The 20692-nt window shown below is 32.9% G+C and overlaps 2 protein-coding genes across 4 annotated transcripts; both read right to left on the reverse strand.

Annotated features, from left to right (window-relative positions):
- Nucleotides 1-3874: 3874 nt before the first annotated feature.
- LOC130824107 (uncharacterized) lies at nt 3875-10403 on the reverse strand. 2 transcript variants are annotated; one of them, XM_057688996.1, is made up of 6 exons: nt 10056-10403; nt 9164-9737; nt 8617-8667; nt 8418-8498; nt 5019-5097; nt 3875-4270 (listed from the first exon to the last, which is right to left on the reverse strand). In XM_057688996.1, the coding sequence occupies exons 2-6, from the start codon at nt 9722-9724 to the stop codon at nt 4104-4106; spliced, it is 939 nt and encodes a 312-aa protein (XP_057544979.1). In that variant the 5' UTR covers nt 9725-9737; nt 10056-10403; the 3' UTR covers nt 3875-4103. The 2 variants fall into 2 exon arrangements, with proteins under 2 accessions (XP_057544979.1, XP_057544978.1); XM_057688995.1 differs by having other exon boundaries at nt 9164-9734; nt 10056-10231.
- A 1963-nt stretch (nt 10404-12366) lies between these two features.
- LOC130824059 (5-formyltetrahydrofolate cyclo-ligase-like protein COG0212) lies at nt 12367-18707 on the reverse strand. 2 transcript variants are annotated; one of them, XM_057688939.1, is made up of 6 exons: nt 18278-18707; nt 17866-17956; nt 15735-15892; nt 14896-14971; nt 12810-12935; nt 12367-12729 (listed from the first exon to the last, which is right to left on the reverse strand). In XM_057688939.1, the coding sequence occupies exons 1-6, from the start codon at nt 18665-18667 to the stop codon at nt 12542-12544; spliced, it is 1029 nt and encodes a 342-aa protein (XP_057544922.1). In that variant the 5' UTR covers nt 18668-18707; the 3' UTR covers nt 12367-12541. The 2 variants fall into 2 exon arrangements, with proteins under 2 accessions (XP_057544922.1, XP_057544921.1); XM_057688938.1 differs by having other exon boundaries at nt 15666-15892; nt 18278-18706.
- Between the last annotated feature and the right edge of the window lie 1985 nt (nt 18708-20692).

Consider the following 20692-nt stretch of genomic DNA (forward strand, 5'->3'; position numbering starts at 1 on the left):
TTTTCGTTTTTTATACAAATCCACAAAACTCTGATTATATTGTTGAATTTGGTGCGACTCGGGATTTTGAACCTTCGCGGGTGAAGATTATTGATAATCAGTAAAAGAACGCGAAATACTGAATAAATGAAAGATGTTATGAAATCTCTGGAGAATAAAATGAAAATGAAAGCCGCCATTGAAACAGAGCACTAAAGCTCCTAAATTCAAATGGAACATTGATTATCCTGTGATGAGTTGTTCAACAACTTTGAATAGTACTAATTTTAACGTAGAAGACGATGATCAACAAAGTTGATGAGACATTGAGACTAATGGTGAAAGAGGATGGATCGGAGGTTCATTAATGGCTACATACTCAATTACTTAAACCTTGCCATGAGAATATCATTATCATTGCGATCAGAATTTCACTAACCACTAATGGATGAAAGATGAAGGTTCTTTTAATTAAACACTTGTAGTTTATGTTATTATCACCAAAAATAACCTTTTTTTATTGTGTCACCGCTTTTTTAATAAAATTACTAAAATTCTTTTGAACTTAATTTTTAATAAAACACTTCTATCTCACACTATAACACATTTCTATCTCACACTAACACTTTAGTCACTCTAAAAATTTTCAATTCGTAAACGATAATTTGACGTAGTTTCTAATCAACTCTTTGTTAATTAATTTTTTTTAGAAAAATAAAAAATGGTTCACGCGACTCCTTTGCGGCTCACTCGCCTATTTCACGCGACTCCCCCATTTTTTGATTTTTTTTTGAATTTTGCTTATGAAATTATATTACTATAATTTTTTGTTATTAATTTCTTAGTTATTTCATTTATATATTTATTTATTAATTTCTTACATGTTTTATTATTTATTTATATAATTTGTTAGTTAATAAATTATAATATTTAATCTGACTTTTGTTTAGGTAATTACTTTTTTATTTAACTTTTTTTGTTATTAATTTCTTGATATTTTTAATATATTGATTTGTATATTTAAATAATTTATTAATTATTAAAATTGTAGTAAATTTTGCTTAGGTAATTATTTTATTATTTGCTCATCCCAAGCTCTTCTGGGTCTTCCTCGACTCCTCTTACCCTCTACTATAAAGCTTTCTACCCTCCTCAAAGGGCGTCGAAGGTTTTTCTCTGCACATGACCAAACCACGTCAATCTATTTTCACGCATTTTTCCAGATATAGGGGCTACCCCTAGTTTGTCCCTAAACTCTTGGTTCTTAATTCGATCCATCAATGTGTGTCACACATCCACCTCAGCATACGCATTTCTGTAACTTCCATCTTATGTTCAAAAATCTCCTTTACAGGCCAACATTCGGTCCCATATAGCAAAGCAGGTCTTATTGCTGCCCGGTTGAATTTCCCTTAACTTGCTTGGGAATTTCCAATCACATAGCACTGCGGTGGCTGCTCGCCACTTAAGCCAACCCGCCTGTATACGATAATTTACATCTTCGTCAATCTCCCCATCCCTTTGAATGATCGATCCCAAATACTTATACTTTGTTGTACTCTTAACAACTGTTTCATCTATGGACACCTCTGGTTCACCTACCGGTTGTATCCCACTAAGGTCCCAGCACAAATACTCGGTCTTCGTACGGCTAATGCGCAAACCTTTACCTTCTAAAGCTTTCCTCCACTCATCTAATTTGTTACAAACTTCCTCTTAGTTTCTGCTACCAGCAGTATGTCGTTCGCGAATATCATGCATCATGGTACCGTCTCCCAAATAGATTTAGAAATCTCTTCCATAATGACAGTAAAAATGAAAGGGCTTAGAGCCGATAGTCCCACTTTAACCGAAAAAGGTTTTGTTATCCCCACCGGTATTTGAATGCTAGTCGAAACTCTGTCATACATATCCTGTATTGCCTCAATGTACACTGAAGAAATACCTCTAGCCTTGAGGCTATCCCAGATGACACGTCGTGGTATGCTATCATACGCTTTCTCCAAGTCAATGAACACCATATGCAGATCTTTCTTTTGATGGTTATAATTCGTAAAAATGTTAAATTATTTTTTATTGTACTCTCCAACTATATTATACTATAAAAAATAAGTGGTATCACGAAGATAGAGGGATTAGCATATGATTTAGGATGAGAATTCAAACAGCCCGTCTTATATGAGACTGTCTCACAGTGAAACGACCTCAAAATAAGAAGTCCATAGGATAAAGTTTTTTATTATTATGCTATCTAACTTAAGTATGAGGTATGTCTCACGGTGAGACCGTCTTATACAAGAATTTGTGGAATCCAAAATATCCAAATTGCTAATGGCTAATCAAACCAAATTGTTTTCACAAAGTTTTAGGTAAAGATTAGAGATGAAATAAAGATACTTTCAGACATCATATTATCATATTGCAAATGCATTATTTCAATTGATAATATATCTAATTGAGTCTAATTAAAAATTAATGATCATCAATATGTATAAATTTATATCGAGGCGAATGAAATAAAATATCACTTGACTATATTTTACTATCTTATACAATAACAACAACAACAACAATAATATCAGAGCTTTAATGCTAAAAGATTGAGGTTGGCTACTTGAACCAATATATTAGCTTCAGTGATCGTCCTCATGAAATCTTTTTCTCCATTCATTTCGATTTTCCAACCATCTCAATTTGTAAGTCCGGGTCATTCATATCATTTTCCACTCATATCCTTCAAGTCATCTTCGGTCTTCCTCGCCCTCTTTTAAGTCTCCCGAGTTCCAACTTTCTATCATACTTATCGGTTCGCTAAAACCCTATACTCAAACCATCTTAAACAATTCGCTATCATATTTTCCTCAATATTTACAACTCCTAGGCCCTTTTTTATATCTTTATTTTGAATTCTCTCCCTCAAGATATACGCACTCATTCATCAAAGCATTCACATATTCACTACTCCCATCGTTCTTATGATCATTTCTAAAAGCGTCAGTCTAATGGCATTCAATAAATTGTACCATTTAGCTTTAAGGATACAACTCAATCACATAATATTCTAGTAGCCAACTATGCCCTATTTATTTTTGCCACCTACACTGAATTCAATGGGTAATATCTTATTGGATGTCTCACTACTATGAAATATAGTCCTAAAGTATTTGAATCATACACTTGAAATGATTCCTTTCTCTTCTAGTTTTATATTGTCTTTTTTTATCTCATTTGTGCTAAAATTTCACTGCATGTACTCTATCTTGCTCCAACTTAATTCGAAACCTCGTGACTTCAACACTCATCTCCATCGTTTTAACTTAGCATTTACCCTATTTATGGTCTCATCCACCAAAAAATATTGTCAACAAACAAACATGCGCCAAGACATATCTCCTTGTATCGAATGCATTATCTCATTTGAGACCACTGCAAAAAAAAAAAAGGGGCTTAAGGCCAAGCCTTGATAAAGTCTAAAATGTGAAGGGAAATCATACATATTCTGACTTTCATATTTATTTATTAATATCTTACACTATATTAATGTACTTCTTAGTAATAAACTTCTTTTTTGTTATAGCCCACCAAAATATTTCTCTTGGTACCTTGTCGAATGCTTTTTCCTAGTCAATAAAAATCATGTGCAAGTGTTTTTTTCTAGCTCAATTATAGTCCATCATTTGTCTCGTAAGAATGATGTTTCTATTGTAGATTTCACCTGCATAAATACAAATTGGTTATTTGATATATGAAAGTATATCTCCTCATACATATCTCTATCACTCATTATCATAACTTTATAGTACGACTCATAATAATACTGATCGGTAAATAGTGTAAAAAATGGGAATATGATATTGACAGTACGAAGTATTAAAGTTTATTACACAGATAAAGGGGAGACAGGAGATTGCCAATTTCGATTATGGAGTCATTACAAATCAGAGAGAAATAGTGAAATTTACCAAAAATCACAAAAACAAAGACCAAAGAAGCTAATTTTGATCCTATCTTTGTTGATTCAACACAAGTACGTTATATTAATTAATGTTCTCGTTTTAGAAATCAATTTCGAAAGAGCTATACCAAAATACAATGATCTAGATGAAAATTGTGTCTTGTTGCTATTATTCATCATCACTATCATCACTGCCATATTGACCAAGTGACAAAAGTCCGTTACTAGCAACCTCTTTCACGGGTTCACTATTATTTGGTTTTTGAACCGGTTTCCTTTTCACCACAAAGCTGACTATCGGAGGCTGCGAAGTCGGGATTTTACCATCCGAACGTTCTGCCAAATACAAACGGATGAACACAATTAGCATTATGATTTAGACTTTAAGAGGGAGCTGGGGATTCAGTTTTATATAAGGGCGGAATGATATGATCTTCCTATAGTATTGCAGTAATTCATATAATGTGCAGCAAATGACTGTGACATTGGATGTTTTTTTATTTTCTTAAATGTTAGTTTATGTATTGTAACATGAAATCAAATTGTACTAAAACCATTTCAGGTTAATTCCCTTTCAATTTCATCATGCCTCTTAAGAAGGAACACTTTTTTATCTTCACCGCATTCCCTAGCATGTAATAATATAATGAATTCCCCTCATTAGCATCCAATACATGTTCTGAAGAGAGTTTATCCGGGTCATTGGGTTATTCCGAGTCATGTATTTCGGGTCGATTCAAAATCGGTTAAAGCGTCCACATGGGTTTTTACGTAATTGTAAATTTATTTTCAAGTCGGGTTAAGTCGGGTTTGGTTGCAAAGTTAGGTAAATATCGGATCGTCGAGTCTATTTTGAACAGCAAAAGAGTACAATGCAACCAGGACTCCAGGAAGCCTTCTATGCCCCCTATAGGGATGATAGTGATGACAAAAGGTTAAACAAGCTTGCTATAAAAGACACTATTATTATGGGAAAACTTGGTGGTGGGAAACCTGATCAAGCATTTACATTGACAAGAAGCTTATTTTTGAGGATCAATATACATAATAATTACTGTCGTCTGAAAAATCAAAATATACTAACCTTTGTTGTTCAATTTTCCGGTTATACTACTTGTCAAAATATCGGTTGGGTTGCTTGCTCCTTCAGAAAGTCGTGGTCTCTGCAACACGACACAAAAAATTATGTCAAATGTCTATAAATATATGAGGGCCGCCACCACATACAATTTCAATACAATGATACTATGATCATAACTCGTTCACAGTTGAGCCTAACACCAAACAAATGAGTAAAAGAATTTTCAATTATTTCACTCGCTAAATTCTACATGTTGGTCGGTTGTACCTATGGTAACTGAAACGAAATTCGATTTCATATGAAAATACAACTACATGGAATATTTGTTTCAATTTATTAACACCAAACTTTCAAAGCATTAAAAAAAAAAAAATAGGTTAGCCGCACGTAAGTTTTGCGAGTTCAACACAAAGTACAAACGGGCCTTGACATTATATTCTGAGTTTAAAATTTTTTAAAAGTTAAAAGTTTTAGGCCCCGTTTGGTATGGGCTATTTAAGCTACATATTGTATGGTATGAGACTAGGTTAACTGAATCATAAGGGCAATTCAGATTCCCTTAAATTGATTTCGCTCATTTTTTACCGAAAAAGAAATTTGTTTCTTTTCTTTTCATTTCTTCAATGTTCTTGATACCACTAACTTAATTTACTGCTTATCCCCGCTTGGCTATTTCTCCTCCCAATTCTCAGTCTGCACTGAACATGTTGCTCCAAATTCTATATATCTAATGATATGCGCAACACAACACAAACAGTGAAATAAAAGCCGCCATTGAAACAGAGCTCTAAAGCTCCTAAGTCCTAACCTATATTACACAAAATTAAGTCTACACCTACGCTTTGTTTTTTTAAGTTCGTAGAAGAGCAACTCATCAACTTAAAAACTATTATGTCTTCCTATTGATACCACCTTATAGAAGCACCTTTCATGGCTACTACAACAACCTCTAATTAAATCTGATACGAAAAATGAAAACAAAAACAAAAAACGTTAATTTGAGTTTTGGATACGTGGGAGCATTTTTATTTAACTAAAAATAAAATGAGTAAAAAAGATGGTAAGGAAAGAAAATGATTAAAAAGAAAGGACTTTGGTATTACATATGTGAGAGCTTTTTAAGAGAAGTGTAACAATTAAAATGGGATTCAGCGAGAAGTTTTCGGTTTCTAGTAACTATGGGTTGTAATGTACCACCTCAAAAATACAATTGCATGGAATATTTTGCTTCAAATTATTAACATGAAACTTTCAAAAGCATGAACAAAAAAGGTTAGGCAAATGTAAGTTTAGTGAGTTCAACACAAAGTAAAAAAAAAAAGGCTTTAAGATTATATTCTAAGTTTAAAATTTTTAAAAGTTAAAAGTTATAGGCCCCGTTTGGTATAAGCTTTTTAAGCCCAGGAAACAGTTGAATTAACCAATTCTATTACATATTTGTATTGAATGAGACTAGTTTAATTGAATATGTTTCATAAGGGTAATTAATATCCGTAATTCGATTTCGTTCATTTATAACTGGAAACAAAATTTGTTTTATTTCTTTCTTCTTTTATCTCCTTGATAATACTACCTAAAGTTGCACCTTAACCCCATTTGGGTATAGCTCTTCCCGATTCCCAGTCCTGTAGAACATGTTTCTCCAAATTTCAGATATCTAACAATATGCACATCACAACATAAATAGTGAAATTTGAAAGTCGCCATTGAAACAGAGCTCTAAAGCTCCTAATAACTATCCCAAAATTTACTACTATCTTTACAAAGAATAATTTCTGCAGTAATAAATCTAATGGAAGAGAAGTTGCTCAAGACTTTAACTTGCTGCTGGAAGAAGCTATTGGATGGGGGTTCACTATGTCATTTATAACCTAAATAATTAATTTAGCCAATAAGAGGAAATTAATTTTAATTGCAATCTTTGAAATTATAGGATGTTTAATGGTTATTTTTGTTTTGATATGTTTACATTGCGTTTTTTAGATTGTACCACTAATAATGTACTGACTCTTATTGAATTGAATTTTGTAATGTTTGTTCTTGATTTTGGATGAAATATACTCAAGTTAAGTTCTGCAGTAAGTTTAATTAGTGATTAATTTAGGTAATGTTGATTTTTTTTAAAGATGTACCAAACAAAAAGAAAGGGAAACAAATCAATGTTTCTATTGCCACAAATTACTAAACAACTTATAATACGTTTATCCTTACCATTACCCCTCTTTACAAGTTCCTTTATTCATTCCATTTCAACTTAATACACAAACAAAACAACTACTATGCCTTCCAAAGAGAAAATGTGGAAGATGTACAAGAGAATCAAGAACTGCTGTAGAATGTTGAACAAAATCAGCTATGGCCCATGCTATAGTATTGTTTGAAAAGGTGTGCTTGAGACTTGTGAGTAAACCAAAGAAGGGTAGGTGTGTTCATAAGGCTATGGGCCATAGAAATGTGGCTAGGTAACTTGATTTTGGTTAAAGTAGGGTAGGAGAGAAAGTAGTTGAGTTTCTATAATAGAAGACCTACCTCTTAAGGATGATCTTTATTTCTCCTCACGCGTGAAGCCAACTTCAAAACGTGGTCCTTGAAAACACAACTTTCATCTCACTCACAATCTCCTCCTTCATGCCGTTAAGGAAGCTGGCAATGACCATTTCTTTTGGGTTGCGCCTCAAGTAAATGAAGCTTAATAGGTACTACCCTTTGCCGCCAAGCTATACAATGTTCAAAGAGGGAACTGACATCAAAAAGTGGTCATATGCTGCAAATCGTTCAAAGGTGGATGGACCTACTTTGGTGTTCCTATTGGTACCAGCTTAAAGCACCACCTTCCATGGCTACTATATTGACCTCTATTTTTTCCTTATTTTAAATAAGACATTGAAGAATAGAGAAAAATCCCTCGTCAAAATAAGGGAATGATACAAGATCAAGAGCCTTGCTCAAAGATATTGGAAGTTCAAATAGTTACTTCTTATGAGTGACCTATCTAAGGTAGAAAATGGTAAGGGCAATTTATGTAAAAATCATTGTTTGGAGGTAGCGTAAAAAATTTATGAATTGGCGTCGGCCTTAGTGGTATATGGCTCTACAACACGTGATGGTTCACTATTCTAGTATGACATCTTTTTGGCCATTGTACAAATACCTCTACAATTAACACGTAGATCAAAATTTACTTTTACCACATTTTTATACACTTCTAACTCCACATAAAGAGATCTTAAAAACATGGAATTTGTCCAAATGCAAAGTTTTCCAAAATGCATAACTTATATGGTAGCATATTTTATATGCACTACACATTTATTTATAAAACAAACTAACAACGTTCAACAAAACATAGAACAAATGGCAAACATCAGATTTTAGTAACACTGAATTTGACCAAAATCATACCTTAGAACTATTTTCTATCTCATCATCATCGTCATCATCCCACTCTTCATCATTGATCCTTCGTATATATTGCTTTGACCCCTGCAAGAAAAATAAATTAATGATTGGTACTAATATAAAAAGAACAGCTTATGATACCAAAGGAAGCAGCAAAAGTTGATTGTTTGAAACATCAAAAGTATTGTGAAACTAAACTAACCTGAAATATAGATTTAATAAGGGCCTCATCCTCCTCCTCCAGTTTTCTTTCCTATATACATTATTCAATCTCGGTTAGTATATAAAATAGTTGTACACAATTAAAAAAGACAAAAAGAGAAAATTTGTTAAATAACACAAAGGAAAGTTGACCTTTAAAACTTCAACCAGGTCGTTTGATTATTGGTTTCAAATAGTGGCAATGAGAATGAATTTTAATGTTAATTTTCTAATAATGTGATATGAATTCTAAGGTAATAAAACCCATGCCTCAAGCATGTGCATTTCTTCACTATTTCCAATTACCAAGTAATACCACATTTTCAAGGATAATGGATAGGAATGAATACTACAATGAAAACGAAACAACAAGGGTATACATGAACATATGCCTTGTCAATAATTTTCCAAGCAAAATTACATAAATTTTCATCACCATTGTCAACATTTAATACCAACAACCAAGCGTACCGTGAAAGTATACAAAACAGTTGTTAATTACAACCAAACATAAATATAGCAAGTAGAGCATTGTAAAAGAGTTATACCTGGTCAGTGTCTTCAGTTGCAGCCGAGCGCTGCAAGGCCTCTAGCATGGCATCCATACTAACAGTGGCATGTCTGGATTTCATCGATTTCATCTCATCCAGGGCAGCCATGATATCCATCTCCCTTTTAGAATCCAAAGTTCTGTTTTCAAGAGATTTCATAGCATCTCCCATTTCTTCAGCATCTCGTTTCTTTTTCTGATTATCAATTTCTTCATCTTCACCACGCCAAGGTTCAAAATTTCGAGTGGCACCAGCTTCAACAACATAATCAGAGTTTTGTGGATCTGTCTTAATAGCAAGTTCAGCAGAACATTTGGTGCATTTGAAATAGAATCTAAAAATAGGAATCCCCAAATAAGTTTCCCCAATTACATCTTCCTTGCGAGAATTGAATTTAGTGCCTTTATAGATGTAATTTCCACAAGTAGAACAGCGAATACTCATCGGCAACATCATTCGAACTTTAATTTGTTGATTCTTAGGTTGCCTTCGCCTTGGAATTTTTGCCGGATCAAAATCAGGAGGATAGTACTTGTTTAATACCTTCCTCTCTCCCATCTTTCTTGTTCTTCTTCAATCAAAATCGAACAAAAATTAGGACATCACAGATTGTAATTGACATAAGTGAGAGAATTGAAGGAGAAAAATACTTGGATTACGTTTAGGGTTGTGGCGGAACCAGACTTCAGAGTCCCGGCACAAACAAATGAACAAAGTTTAAAGAAAATTTTTCGGTAATTTAGACAACCACAAATAACAATTCATTGATATTTAATTAAACACATATCATAATACCAAACACATTCAAAAACATAATAATAATTGAAATTTAAAATTTAAAAAAAACCTAACTTTTGGGAATTGGGGATTTCAAAAATCAAATTAATACCTTAATTTGAACTGAAGGTGGTCTGATCAGTGGTCACGGTGGCCGTCGGTGGTCTTCACGGCAGCAGCAGTGGTGGGGCCTTGCGATTTGCGAACAGCGTCAATGGCTCACAGTCACAGCGAAGAGCGAACTCCGGGTTAGGTTTTGAGATTGTAATAATACTCCCTCAAGAATGGGAGATTTGAAATTTTGAACCAAAATCAAGGGTGGGGGGCCATTGAGAGACTGTAGTAAAAGGTAAAAAGAATGACAAAAATAAAAATGAGATATTTTTAGTGAATTGGTTCAATAAGAAAATGTCCTATTTTCTATAAATAGGGGGAGTATAATGGAAAAAGAAGAAATAAGTGCGACCTGTGAATAGGGAAGGGGCAAATTGAGAACACAAATTATTGTGAGAGACGATCTAATCATCTCTAATTGGGCTAGCTTATTATATATTTTTTTAAAATATTATAAGTATGCATTAAGAATGATGTAAGTAAACATTTAAGATATTAAAAGTAGGCATTAAGAATACGTAAGTAGCATTAAGGATAACGTAAGTAGGCATTAAAAATATGGTAAGTAAGCATTAAATTTTTAATGGGCTGGACTTGAGATTCGTCTCTCAAAGATATGGTCTCTCAAGAGACTAGCTGAATTGAGAATATTTATAGTAATTGGGTTTTTAATACTTCCCCGTTACAATTTACTTGCAACGTTAGTTTTTTCACGCACTCTAATGCACTAATTTAATCCTTAATATCTCTAATCATATATAATAAAAAATTATAAAAATTTGAAATCAATAATCTTTGTAATGGGACATATCAAACGGGATTTCACTTAATTATGTTTTTACTTATAGGTTGAAAAGTAATTACAAATTAAGAATGATGAATAAATAGTGTCATTTTTCTAATATTGCAACTAATTTGGAACGAATGAAGTATCGCTTTAGAACGAGCAACACATATGGCACACACATCAACAAGTGACTTAACGTTCACGCTAAGAATATGTAAAAACTTGGTTAAGGTTATTTTTACTTCTTGTAATTAATTTTTAGTAATTATAGCTGATTTTTACTAATTTAAATTCTTAATTTTATAAGTGAATTATACGGGGCCTTGGTGGCCCAAATTAGATTCACCAACCAGATTTAAATCCAACTAACCCTAAATGCAAGTCTCGATGACCACTTTTGTATTTGATCGTAAGACATGATGTACAAAAATGAGTGATTGTATTAATTTAGTTAGAATTGATCATTTATAATTTATCACTGTTAAAATTGTCTATTTTTAATTGATCCCTTTAATTAAAATAAATCATATTAAAATTATAAGTTATAATTTATCACTTAAATGTTAAAATTGTCTATTTTTAATTGATCCCTTTAATTAAAATAAATCATATTAAAATTATATTATAATTTATCACTATACAATGATGACTTATAATTAACGCTATAAGTTTTAAATAATCACTTTAAGTTGTGATTGATCAATTTTAAACTTGTTAATTATTAAGTTCAAATTGTCCGCTCTAATGTTATGATTGATCGTTTTATACATAACTTATCACTTTTAAGGTCATATTTGATTAAGAACGAAATTGATCACTTTATATATTAATTATTTTAAGGTCCTAATTGATTACTTTAAAGACAAATTAATCGTTTTAAAATGTCATAATTGATCTATTTATGCTCGAAATTAATCTCTTTAAGATTAAAATTGACCAATTTTATATTTATAGTTGATTCATTAAAGATTATATAGTTTAAGTTAAATTGATTACTTTTAAATTGTAATTGATCTCAACCACAACCACATAAAACGACAAAAAGCCATCAAATTGAGAATTGCCTAGATCGTATGCGTTTGGTATTAATATAAACGGTGTTTCCTGATTGTTAGTATATTTCCCAACTATATGGAATAAGAATTTTTCTTGGACCTAAAACTTCATTTAAAATTAAATCAAATTTAAAAAAACTTTATTTAAAAATAAAATAAATTTGTTTGTTGCTAGTAACAACGAATAAACTTGTTCATTAACAACGAACAGTTACTGTTAGTAACAACGAACAAACCTAATTTTAGGCTAGACGCTTCTTTTGAAAATTGAAATTTCACGAACCTTATTTTGAGAATTTTTTGAAATAAAATTTATTTTATTCAATCTTTTGTTTAAGTAACACCCCTTTTGGACCAGTCATTTTTTTTACAAGGCCTTATCTGTACTCATTTAAGCCCGGCCCCAGCCTATATCCGGCCTGTTGCATGGGTCAACTTAGGGCCTTGACCGAAAAAGACAAAGGCAATGTCACAAAGAAAACAATTCTGTTTACAATAAGCCTAATTTTAAAGCAAACATTATGCATTGACAAACATTATAATACATAATATAGACCATAATTAATCAGTATACTTTGAAAGAGAGGATTGCACAGAAGGCCCCATCTTCAAAGATCAAACAATATTACTGAATCTCGCATATTAGCGCCTTCTACGCACAGTTGGGGGCCGCTTCTCAAATGGGTGCTTTCGTTGCGCAGTTGGAGGCAGCTTCTCGGAGGAGCCACACGGAAGCTTTTGCCCAGTTTCTTGCTCAATCCTATTCTTGAGCTCTCGGAGTATTCGAACTTGTCCCAGTTTCTCTGGAGACAATAATTCCCAATAAATCCCTACAAGAGAACATGGTTTACAGTGTCAGATATCAAACTTATCAAAAAAAGAGACACAAATGCCTTGATAAATCACTTACCTTGTGGTTTTGGTATAGCTGTTTTGGTGTATATGATCTGAGTTGGAGTGCAAATGATATCAACGGGCACATCATGGGCTAATAGCTTTTCGGTTGGGATATCATCTACTAATTGTTGATCATGCACTGCAATATCATTAAATGGTTTAGGTCCGAAGAATAGCACCAATGTAGACATGTAGCAAACTACCAAATTGATTGTCCGAAGAGGAACAATAGACATGAGTGTGCAAATGTAATCTTTGTCATAAAATATTACAAAAAAGATCCATAGAATCATTGAATGGAATGCGAAGAGCTAAACTTTAAAAAATGGAATGCGAGGGTGGGCTGTGGGAGCCGGGCCCCTCCAGCCCCACTCGTGGCTTCACCCATGATTAGCAAATAAACTTCTAATCAAAATGTTTCATTAAGCCATGCTCAGATGGATATATTTCTTCAAACACTAGATTTTGTCCAAAAAATGAGAACAAAAATTGTGATACCCCCGATTTAGCTTTAAAAAGGATTAATAGACTACTCATATCAACAAAGTGCATCTTCTTTTCATGGGAGCCCATTTGTTAAGAATTCCACAGTTAAGCGTGCTTGGGGGGAGCAATCTTAGGATGAGTGACCTCCTGGGAAGTTTGAATTTGTTCACAAAGAATCCCTACTGAGCTAAGAATTCACTTCACTTTCCATGCAATGGGTGGAAATTTACGTTTTACGCTCTCTTTATTGCTCACAAACTTCTGTTTTGATGGCCTTTGCAAAAACATAAAAGGTCCTGGATTAAATCTTCTAAAACAAAAGGCTAAACTTGAATCTTGTGGTACTATCTCCTTGCAACTTTAAATATGGCTTTTGTAAAAACATAACTCTTTGTACTTGAGAGAAATTGAAAATACTTTAATTTTGAGAATTGGTGTGCCGAAATCGTTGTCTTAAGAAAGTTAATTTTGATGTATCAAGGGTGCTAAAACGAAAAACTAGCAAGGGGTACACACGTTTGAGCAAATTGGCTTTGGCGAGACAAAAACATCAGAAGCTCGTGAAGTAGGGTTGCTTGTTGGAATAGGGGTGCGCTTGTTCGAGTGCCCCCTTTGCTAGTTTAGCAGTCCAAAAACAACTTCTCCGAACAAGAGCTGTTGTGTTTAGATTCAGGTTTTACCTTGTTTTCTAACGTTATGTACAAGATAAAGTCTCCTAATTGATCCATAATTAGATTTGATGCTCATAATATTCTTTTTTATTTCATTCTTGATGATGGGATTACAAAGTGTAATCTCTTGATGATCACCATATTCATCTTCTTTAAAAGGGCTGTTTTTAGTTGGGAAAATAGTTAGAGAAGGCCTAAAAAGGATAGCAAAACTCAGCTTGTAGCTTTCCAAAAGCTATCTTTAAATATGAATTTCTTTCAATTTAAACCAAATCCAAAAAAATAAATTTGTATGTTGGATTTTTCTATACGAGACCTTCCATCACGTCATCTTTCCATAGTTTGATTACAATGAGCGAAACCTAACAGTCAGTTTCAATCTTAAAAAATAAAACCCACACTTATTAATGGTGTATACAATTTTACACTTATAGAAAAATCAATCACGGCCTGTTTGGTTGTTGATATTAAATGGTGGTAATGGAAATGATTTGTAGTATAAATTTTCATGAAATATATCATGTTATTCCCATGGTAATGAAACTTTGATTATAAAATATTATTTTTTCACAATTTTCTATTACCGCCTAATACCACATTTTCATATGGTAATGTATCAAAATGAATTGTGAAGAAAATGAGATGGTTGGAGTAGAACTAGCGTGATCATTTAACTTGTCAATTGATTTTCCTACTAAAATAACACTAGCTATCCATTATCATTCCCACCATTTAATACCTACAAAACAGGCCATCAAGGTAAATCTGTAAATTATTTTCTCATATCACAAAGCTGAACCCATGAATAAGCCAAACCTAACTCATCTATGCATATGAAGTCAGAAAACATATTATTTTTACTGTGGCTAAAACAGGTGTTGTCATCAATAGCTAAAACAGCAAAACACATTTTTACTAAGAAGCTGAAAAACATAAGTGTACCTGTGGTTAAAACAAGTGTATTGTCATCAATGGCCCCCATATAACGCAGCATTCCGTATTCAAGCTCCGCAAATCCCTAGCAACCATTTACGATGTTACAAGCTAATCACAAAAGCGTATACACTGAATTATCTAGCAACCTTGCAAGCATAGAAGCCATATCAACACATAAACCTTCACAAAACAATTTATAGTTTCAAACAACCAAAGAAGCTTCGACAGTGTCAAGATATGCTACTCTCCACTCCAGCGCCTAGATAAGTTTTTTCTCAAATCAAGAAAGACAACAAAGAATGTTCAGAACATAACTTGAATCATAAGTTACTAACCATTAGTTGGTGAGTACGTTTTCATAATCAATATTATTATAAGTGATTCCAATTAAGCACCAAAAAGGAATAAGCTTATGTAGCACCCAAGAAAAAAATGGAAGGAACAAGACAAACACAAGTGGTGCCAGCAAGCATAGACTAATATTTCTTCGTGTGGCAGCTAATGAGTTCTTTACTTAGACATAAACTGAGAAGCGAGAAGTATGAATTGGATACTAACAATTCATCGAACAACTACGTATCAAGTACCCTTAATCTAGAAATAATCAGATTGGATAGATATATTTAAAGCATAGAAGGATTTAACTAAAAGAAAAACAAAACCATATAGATAAACCAATCAATCAAGATCAAATAGTTTCCAAATCTTCCAACTTTAGAGGTAACAGTACTCCAAAGAATGCCAATGTCTTACAAATAACATATTCATGAAACTACCTCACCCTTTCCTAGTCGGGCTCCTGTATTTGGATCAACAGCAACAGAACCAATGACAATTAAATCTACCTTGATCTTTTCATCTAATCCAATTGGTCTTCCATATTTTGCTACACCTACAGAGGTGCATGCCTCATTAATTGTGCTTGGAGTCAACATTCCTGAATCAAGAACAGAAAAGAACCCTGTCCTCAAACGTGGTTGGGGAGTCAGCAGTTTCTTCCCCTCTGCATCAATACAAAAAAGATAGTAATGATTCAACATCAAAAACACGAAAACCAATAAGTTAATCTAAGCTTACGAACATAGGTGGATTCATTAAGCATACAAGCAAATCTAGAGCAAATTGGAATGCTAAACCAAAAAGATGTCTTATTTCAACTTCTCAATATCATAGATCTCCACATAAAGTCTATAAGATCAAATTCCCCATTACTTTCAATTAGGTATTTACAGATACATGAATACAACAAGAACATTCGATCATCCCAATGTTAAGTGGCTCCCTCTTAGTTGCTCACTTAGGCAAGGTATGTACCATACACGGATACAATTAAAAAGACCCTTAGAGAGAAGGGCTCTCCGTCTAGGGTAGATGTATGGCTAGATTAGACAAAAGAGGTTGATGAGTGGAACAAGAAATGGAAATGTACATTATCAATTTTTGTTGTAAAGTTTACCACAAGCATTTTCTCTTTGCACAAATTTATCTCCCTGGCATGGCCTACCATCAATAAGCCGCAAATTCACTAGGGGGGAAATGGGTACTTCATGTAAATTGTCTTTCCAAAGAGATACCATTTTGAAATCGCTAGAGGAGAAAATGAGAACTAGACTCGTAATTGCAAAGCCAACTGTGACGAATCTTAGGACGTAAGATAGAGGGGGCCAAAGCCCAAAAGTATTATCCAAACAAAACAAACTATGCAGGGCAGGATTCAAACTCCCAATCCCTTGTTTAAATAATATACGCTTAACCATTAAACAACATATTTTTATAGCACAAGTTCCGCATTATTTTACTTTCATAAATGATCCAAAAAATTTGAGGGGAAGAGAGCACCCTTAGACCCAATGAAAGATCTGCAGGCGTCACATGATTCACTAATCTTCTCGTGACTTGCAAATCGTTAAAATCAAATAATGGTCGGTCTAGGGCTAAATTTGAACCGTTTTGAGTTAATCGTGAGTTCAAGAGGCGAATTAATTAGCGAATCGTGTTGCACTGACATCTGCCATTGAAAGCAATGGTATGAGGTTTTGAATTCAAAAAATATTGAGATGCATTCAGCTATGGATAAAAAAACTCCAAACTTCCCCCTCAAATTTTGGGGAAAGGGGTCTTTATCCCAGATTTGAACCATGCTAGGAGTTTTCATGTATGCAGATGAGTGTAATAATTCTCAATCAAGAGTTTCATACACTAGATTACAAGATGAGATTGATGCAAATAGGAACCTTCCAAAGTTGGGTAATATATCCATTTTGGGCAGTATTTGGGGCAGTGGGCTGGCTTAGCTGTTGTTATATTTGAGCTAAAATATTGGAAACACAAAATGTTGAGCTTCTAAAAGGCTTGAAATCATATATTAATTTACGTAGCCAACTCTGATCTTTTGCGATCAAGCCTTTAGCATTGTACTGAATTGCAAGTCTTAATATAGTAGTGAAACCTAAGAAGACAATTTGCGCCTTTCTTATTAGTAAACTACTAATCATCGCAAAACTATCAAATTATATAGAGACCGTCACAAGAATCTAGATTATGGAGGATGACAAAAGACATACAAACTTTACCACATAGCTATAATGCGTAGGCTTTTCTTTTAGACCTCAACAAAGATCAAACTAAGATTTTCCATTTACAAATTAAAAGTATTTACACATTGTCATAGAATCACTAAGGCACTAACCAAAATTTTATCTATATTTCACTGGAAAGCATCATCATATCATACCAAACAGTAGAACATGCACTGTCCATAACATTTTCTACTTTTCTAGTACTACCAAACAATACAGAAAATGGGAGCTAGAAAACATTGTGCGAAGACAAGGCCACATCAACATATCACAACTGCACCATAAAGGTTTACCGCAACTGAAATATAGGTCGCATTACATATCACGGCCCTTATCAAAACGTATTTTTTGAATTATGCTAGAAACAGAACAATCCAAAAATGACAGTAAAACTAACCAGAAAGCGTCAAGAATCTGACTTGTTTTTGTGGAGAATCTGGATTGACCTTGACACAATTGGCTTCTCTAAACACCTCCAATTCAATCAACTGCCGAAATTTCAATCAGAATCCACCAAGAACATATCATTTTTGCTCAAATTGTTGCCCCAATAAATCCAAATTCTAGATATCCATCCACCAAGTACTCAATTCCCGCCAAATCAACGATTGCTATCGTCGTGAAATTTTTTTTCTTTACTACTTTTGGATAATTTAAACTCAATAACAGTACTTTGGGAATTTAAGTTTATTAGGGCAACATTATGCGCAAAAATCAAAGAACAAAACATCAAACATCTAAAAGATTAATCACCAAAACAAAAATTAATACTACTACCATGTAATTCCAAATTATAAATAAATAATAACCTTGTTACTGGCAAGTGGAGCACCAACAAAATTAGGAATCCGATGATGAACAGGTCGAGGAAACTGCGCAATATTATTTGCTTCCATAAAATCCCAAACCATTTTCCTAATCTTCCATTTCCAGGATTTAGGATAGTCTTCTTGAATCTCTTTAACTAATGCTTGTTCCATTGATTCTCGAGCTTTAGCATCACGAGCAAGGCGATTTTCTTCGAATGTTGCCTCATCAAATACATTGTTGTTCTTCTGAGAATTGCTCATCATCATCAATTGATGTTTTTTTTGATTGATTGAATTTGTTGGTAGAATTGGAATTGAAGTTGCGGGAAATTTGAAGGTGGGGGATGAGAGATTTGAGAGGAGGGATACTCGCATTGTTGGCGTGTCCATTGCCTTTGGAACGAAAGGATCACACTTGGGAATTGGGATAGTTAGATTGTGTATAATTTCAAATTTCCCACTTGTTGGCGGCTGGTAATTGGCCATTTGTGTTTGACTTTTTTTATCCAAGTATTTGTAATTTTTTCATAAATTTTTAAATAAAACAGTATATTTTTTTTATTTATATGTATTTTGTTTTTATATTTTAATTATTGTTAGTGTTCATAGTATTTATAAGTTGCACGCTTTTGAGTAGTTGCAAGTTTTTACGCTTTTTGAAGATTATTTTAAGCTAAGGGACTCTTTAAACGCACTCTTCTTTGTGTGTATGAATTGTCGTATTTCTTCCATCAGCAGACCCTGATTATAGTTTTTCAATGAGTAAGATACATCGTGTATAATGATGATGAGTTAATTATATTGATTACTTATAATTTTAAATTGATTAATTAAACAAATAAATTAATTTTCAAACAAGATGGGTAAGTTTGTGTTGTGTTAAAGAAAATGTTTGTTATAACTAGTTATTTAGTATTATTTGTTTATTAGAAGTAGAAAAAACTAAGTTAATTAATCAAATTAGTTTTTCATTTTGTTTTAAATAGTCTACATTTTGGGCTGGTTGAAAAATATTGATCAAATAAATATAAGTAATTTTTTGTTTTTTGACCAACTAATAAATTAATAATCAAATGCTAAAAAATTAAGCACACGTCTTATATTGTTATTGAATATTAAAATATTTGCATCAAACTTTGTCTTTAAGTGTGGGGGTAAGGAATTACACTCATTCAAAACCAACTAAATAGTCACATACCAAACATTATTCTTATTTTCCTTTTAAATTCGTTTAATGTTAAATCACTATAATTTTTTTGTCACGACTCAGCACATTTTTAATACACGCATTTAACTAATTTTTAATATTCACAAATTTTTATTTAAGACACAAAAGACATCTTAAGTTTAGGCCATTTAAAAAAAAATCTAAGCTTTCTAAACAATGTCTTTTAACTTTCATTTTCAGTATTTCTTTTTCTCTTTCTTGACAAAACTACTCATCTTCCTCTCTCAAACACCATTTGTAGTTTTTAATCACCATCTTTCTCTCTCAAACTCCATTGTTGTTTATTCTCTATTTATCTTCAACATTTGCAAAACCATCAAAGTTATGTATTTATACTTCATTATTTTCGTTTTTAAAGCTTTTATTTTCATTTTTTGGGTTGATTGTGTAAGATATTAGTTGGATTTACAATTTTCTAATTTTTTTTTAAAATTAAGCTTCATCAATGGTGTAAATAGTGATGTTGAAAAAGACAACAATGTCTACTGTTTGGGGGAAATTAATAAAAGCAATTGTGGTTATAACATAATATATTGAGAATTATAACATAATATATTTGTAATTGTAACATAATATATTTAGGGTTATAACCATAATATATTTGGAGTTATAACATAGTATAGTTGGGGTTATAACAAAATATATAATTGCAGTTATAAAGTAATAGATTTGTTTTACAATTTATATTTGTGATGCATACGTGGAAAAATCTTACAAAAGTGCTACCACTGGCGTTTCATGGAAATTCGATGCTACTATGTGGAGTTTCCCTAAATATAATCGTGTTTCCAAAATATAATCGTGTTTCCAATAGGTGGGCATGGGCGTGAGTGTTGGTGTACACGTGTGGGGCATGTGTTTTTACAACAACTTATTTCTTTTGTTAATATTACCTGCTATATTACAAGATAATGCACTATTTATTTATCACCTATAATATATTATTAATTTTTAATTTATAAGTTAAAACACAGTCAAGTGAGATCTTGTTAGATTCGTCTCAATGCAAAGATTTTTAATATCAAACTTTTATCATCATCATCATCATCATCCTATCCAATATATCCCGTGCATAGAAGACTAAGGCCAGGGTATGGGGAGGGAAAGATGGCGGCAATTCATGCCCATAAAGGAGAGCGCGGCCAAAGGAGTCCCCCGGCTCGAGGAAGATAAAGAGACGTGATTAC

Source organism: Amaranthus tricolor, chromosome 9 (genome assembly GCF_026212465.1).
Source record: "Amaranthus tricolor cultivar Red isolate AtriRed21 chromosome 9, ASM2621246v1, whole genome shotgun sequence".
NCBI classification, from domain to species: Eukaryota; Viridiplantae; Streptophyta; class Magnoliopsida; order Caryophyllales; family Amaranthaceae; genus Amaranthus; species Amaranthus tricolor.

Excerpts from the sequence above, each read along its gene's own strand:
- LOC130824107 (XM_057688996.1), bottom strand. The coding sequence starts at position 9,724 with ATGGGAGAGAGGAAGGTATTAAACAAGTACTATCCTCCTGATTTTGAT. Across the intron at positions 8,499-8,616 it reads TTATTAAATCTATATTTCAG|GGGTCAAAGCAATATATACG; the intron begins GTTAGTTTAGTT and ends TTTTTCTTGCAG. Across the intron at positions 4,271-5,018 it reads CGGAAAATTGAACAACAAAG|AACGTTCGGATGGTAAAATC; the intron begins GTTAGTATATTT and ends TGTATTTGGCAG.
- LOC130824059 (XM_057688938.1), bottom strand. The coding sequence starts at position 18,667 with ATGGACACGCCAACAATGCGAGTATCCCTCCTCTCAAATCTCTCATCC. Across the intron at positions 17,957-18,277 it reads CTCCACTTGCCAGTAACAAG|TTGATTGAATTGGAGGTGTT; the intron begins GTTATTATTTAT and ends AAATTTCGGCAG. Across the intron at positions 15,893-17,865 it reads CAGATTCTTGACGCTTTCTG|AGGGGAAGAAACTGCTGACT; the intron begins GTTAGTTTTACT and ends GTATTGATGCAG.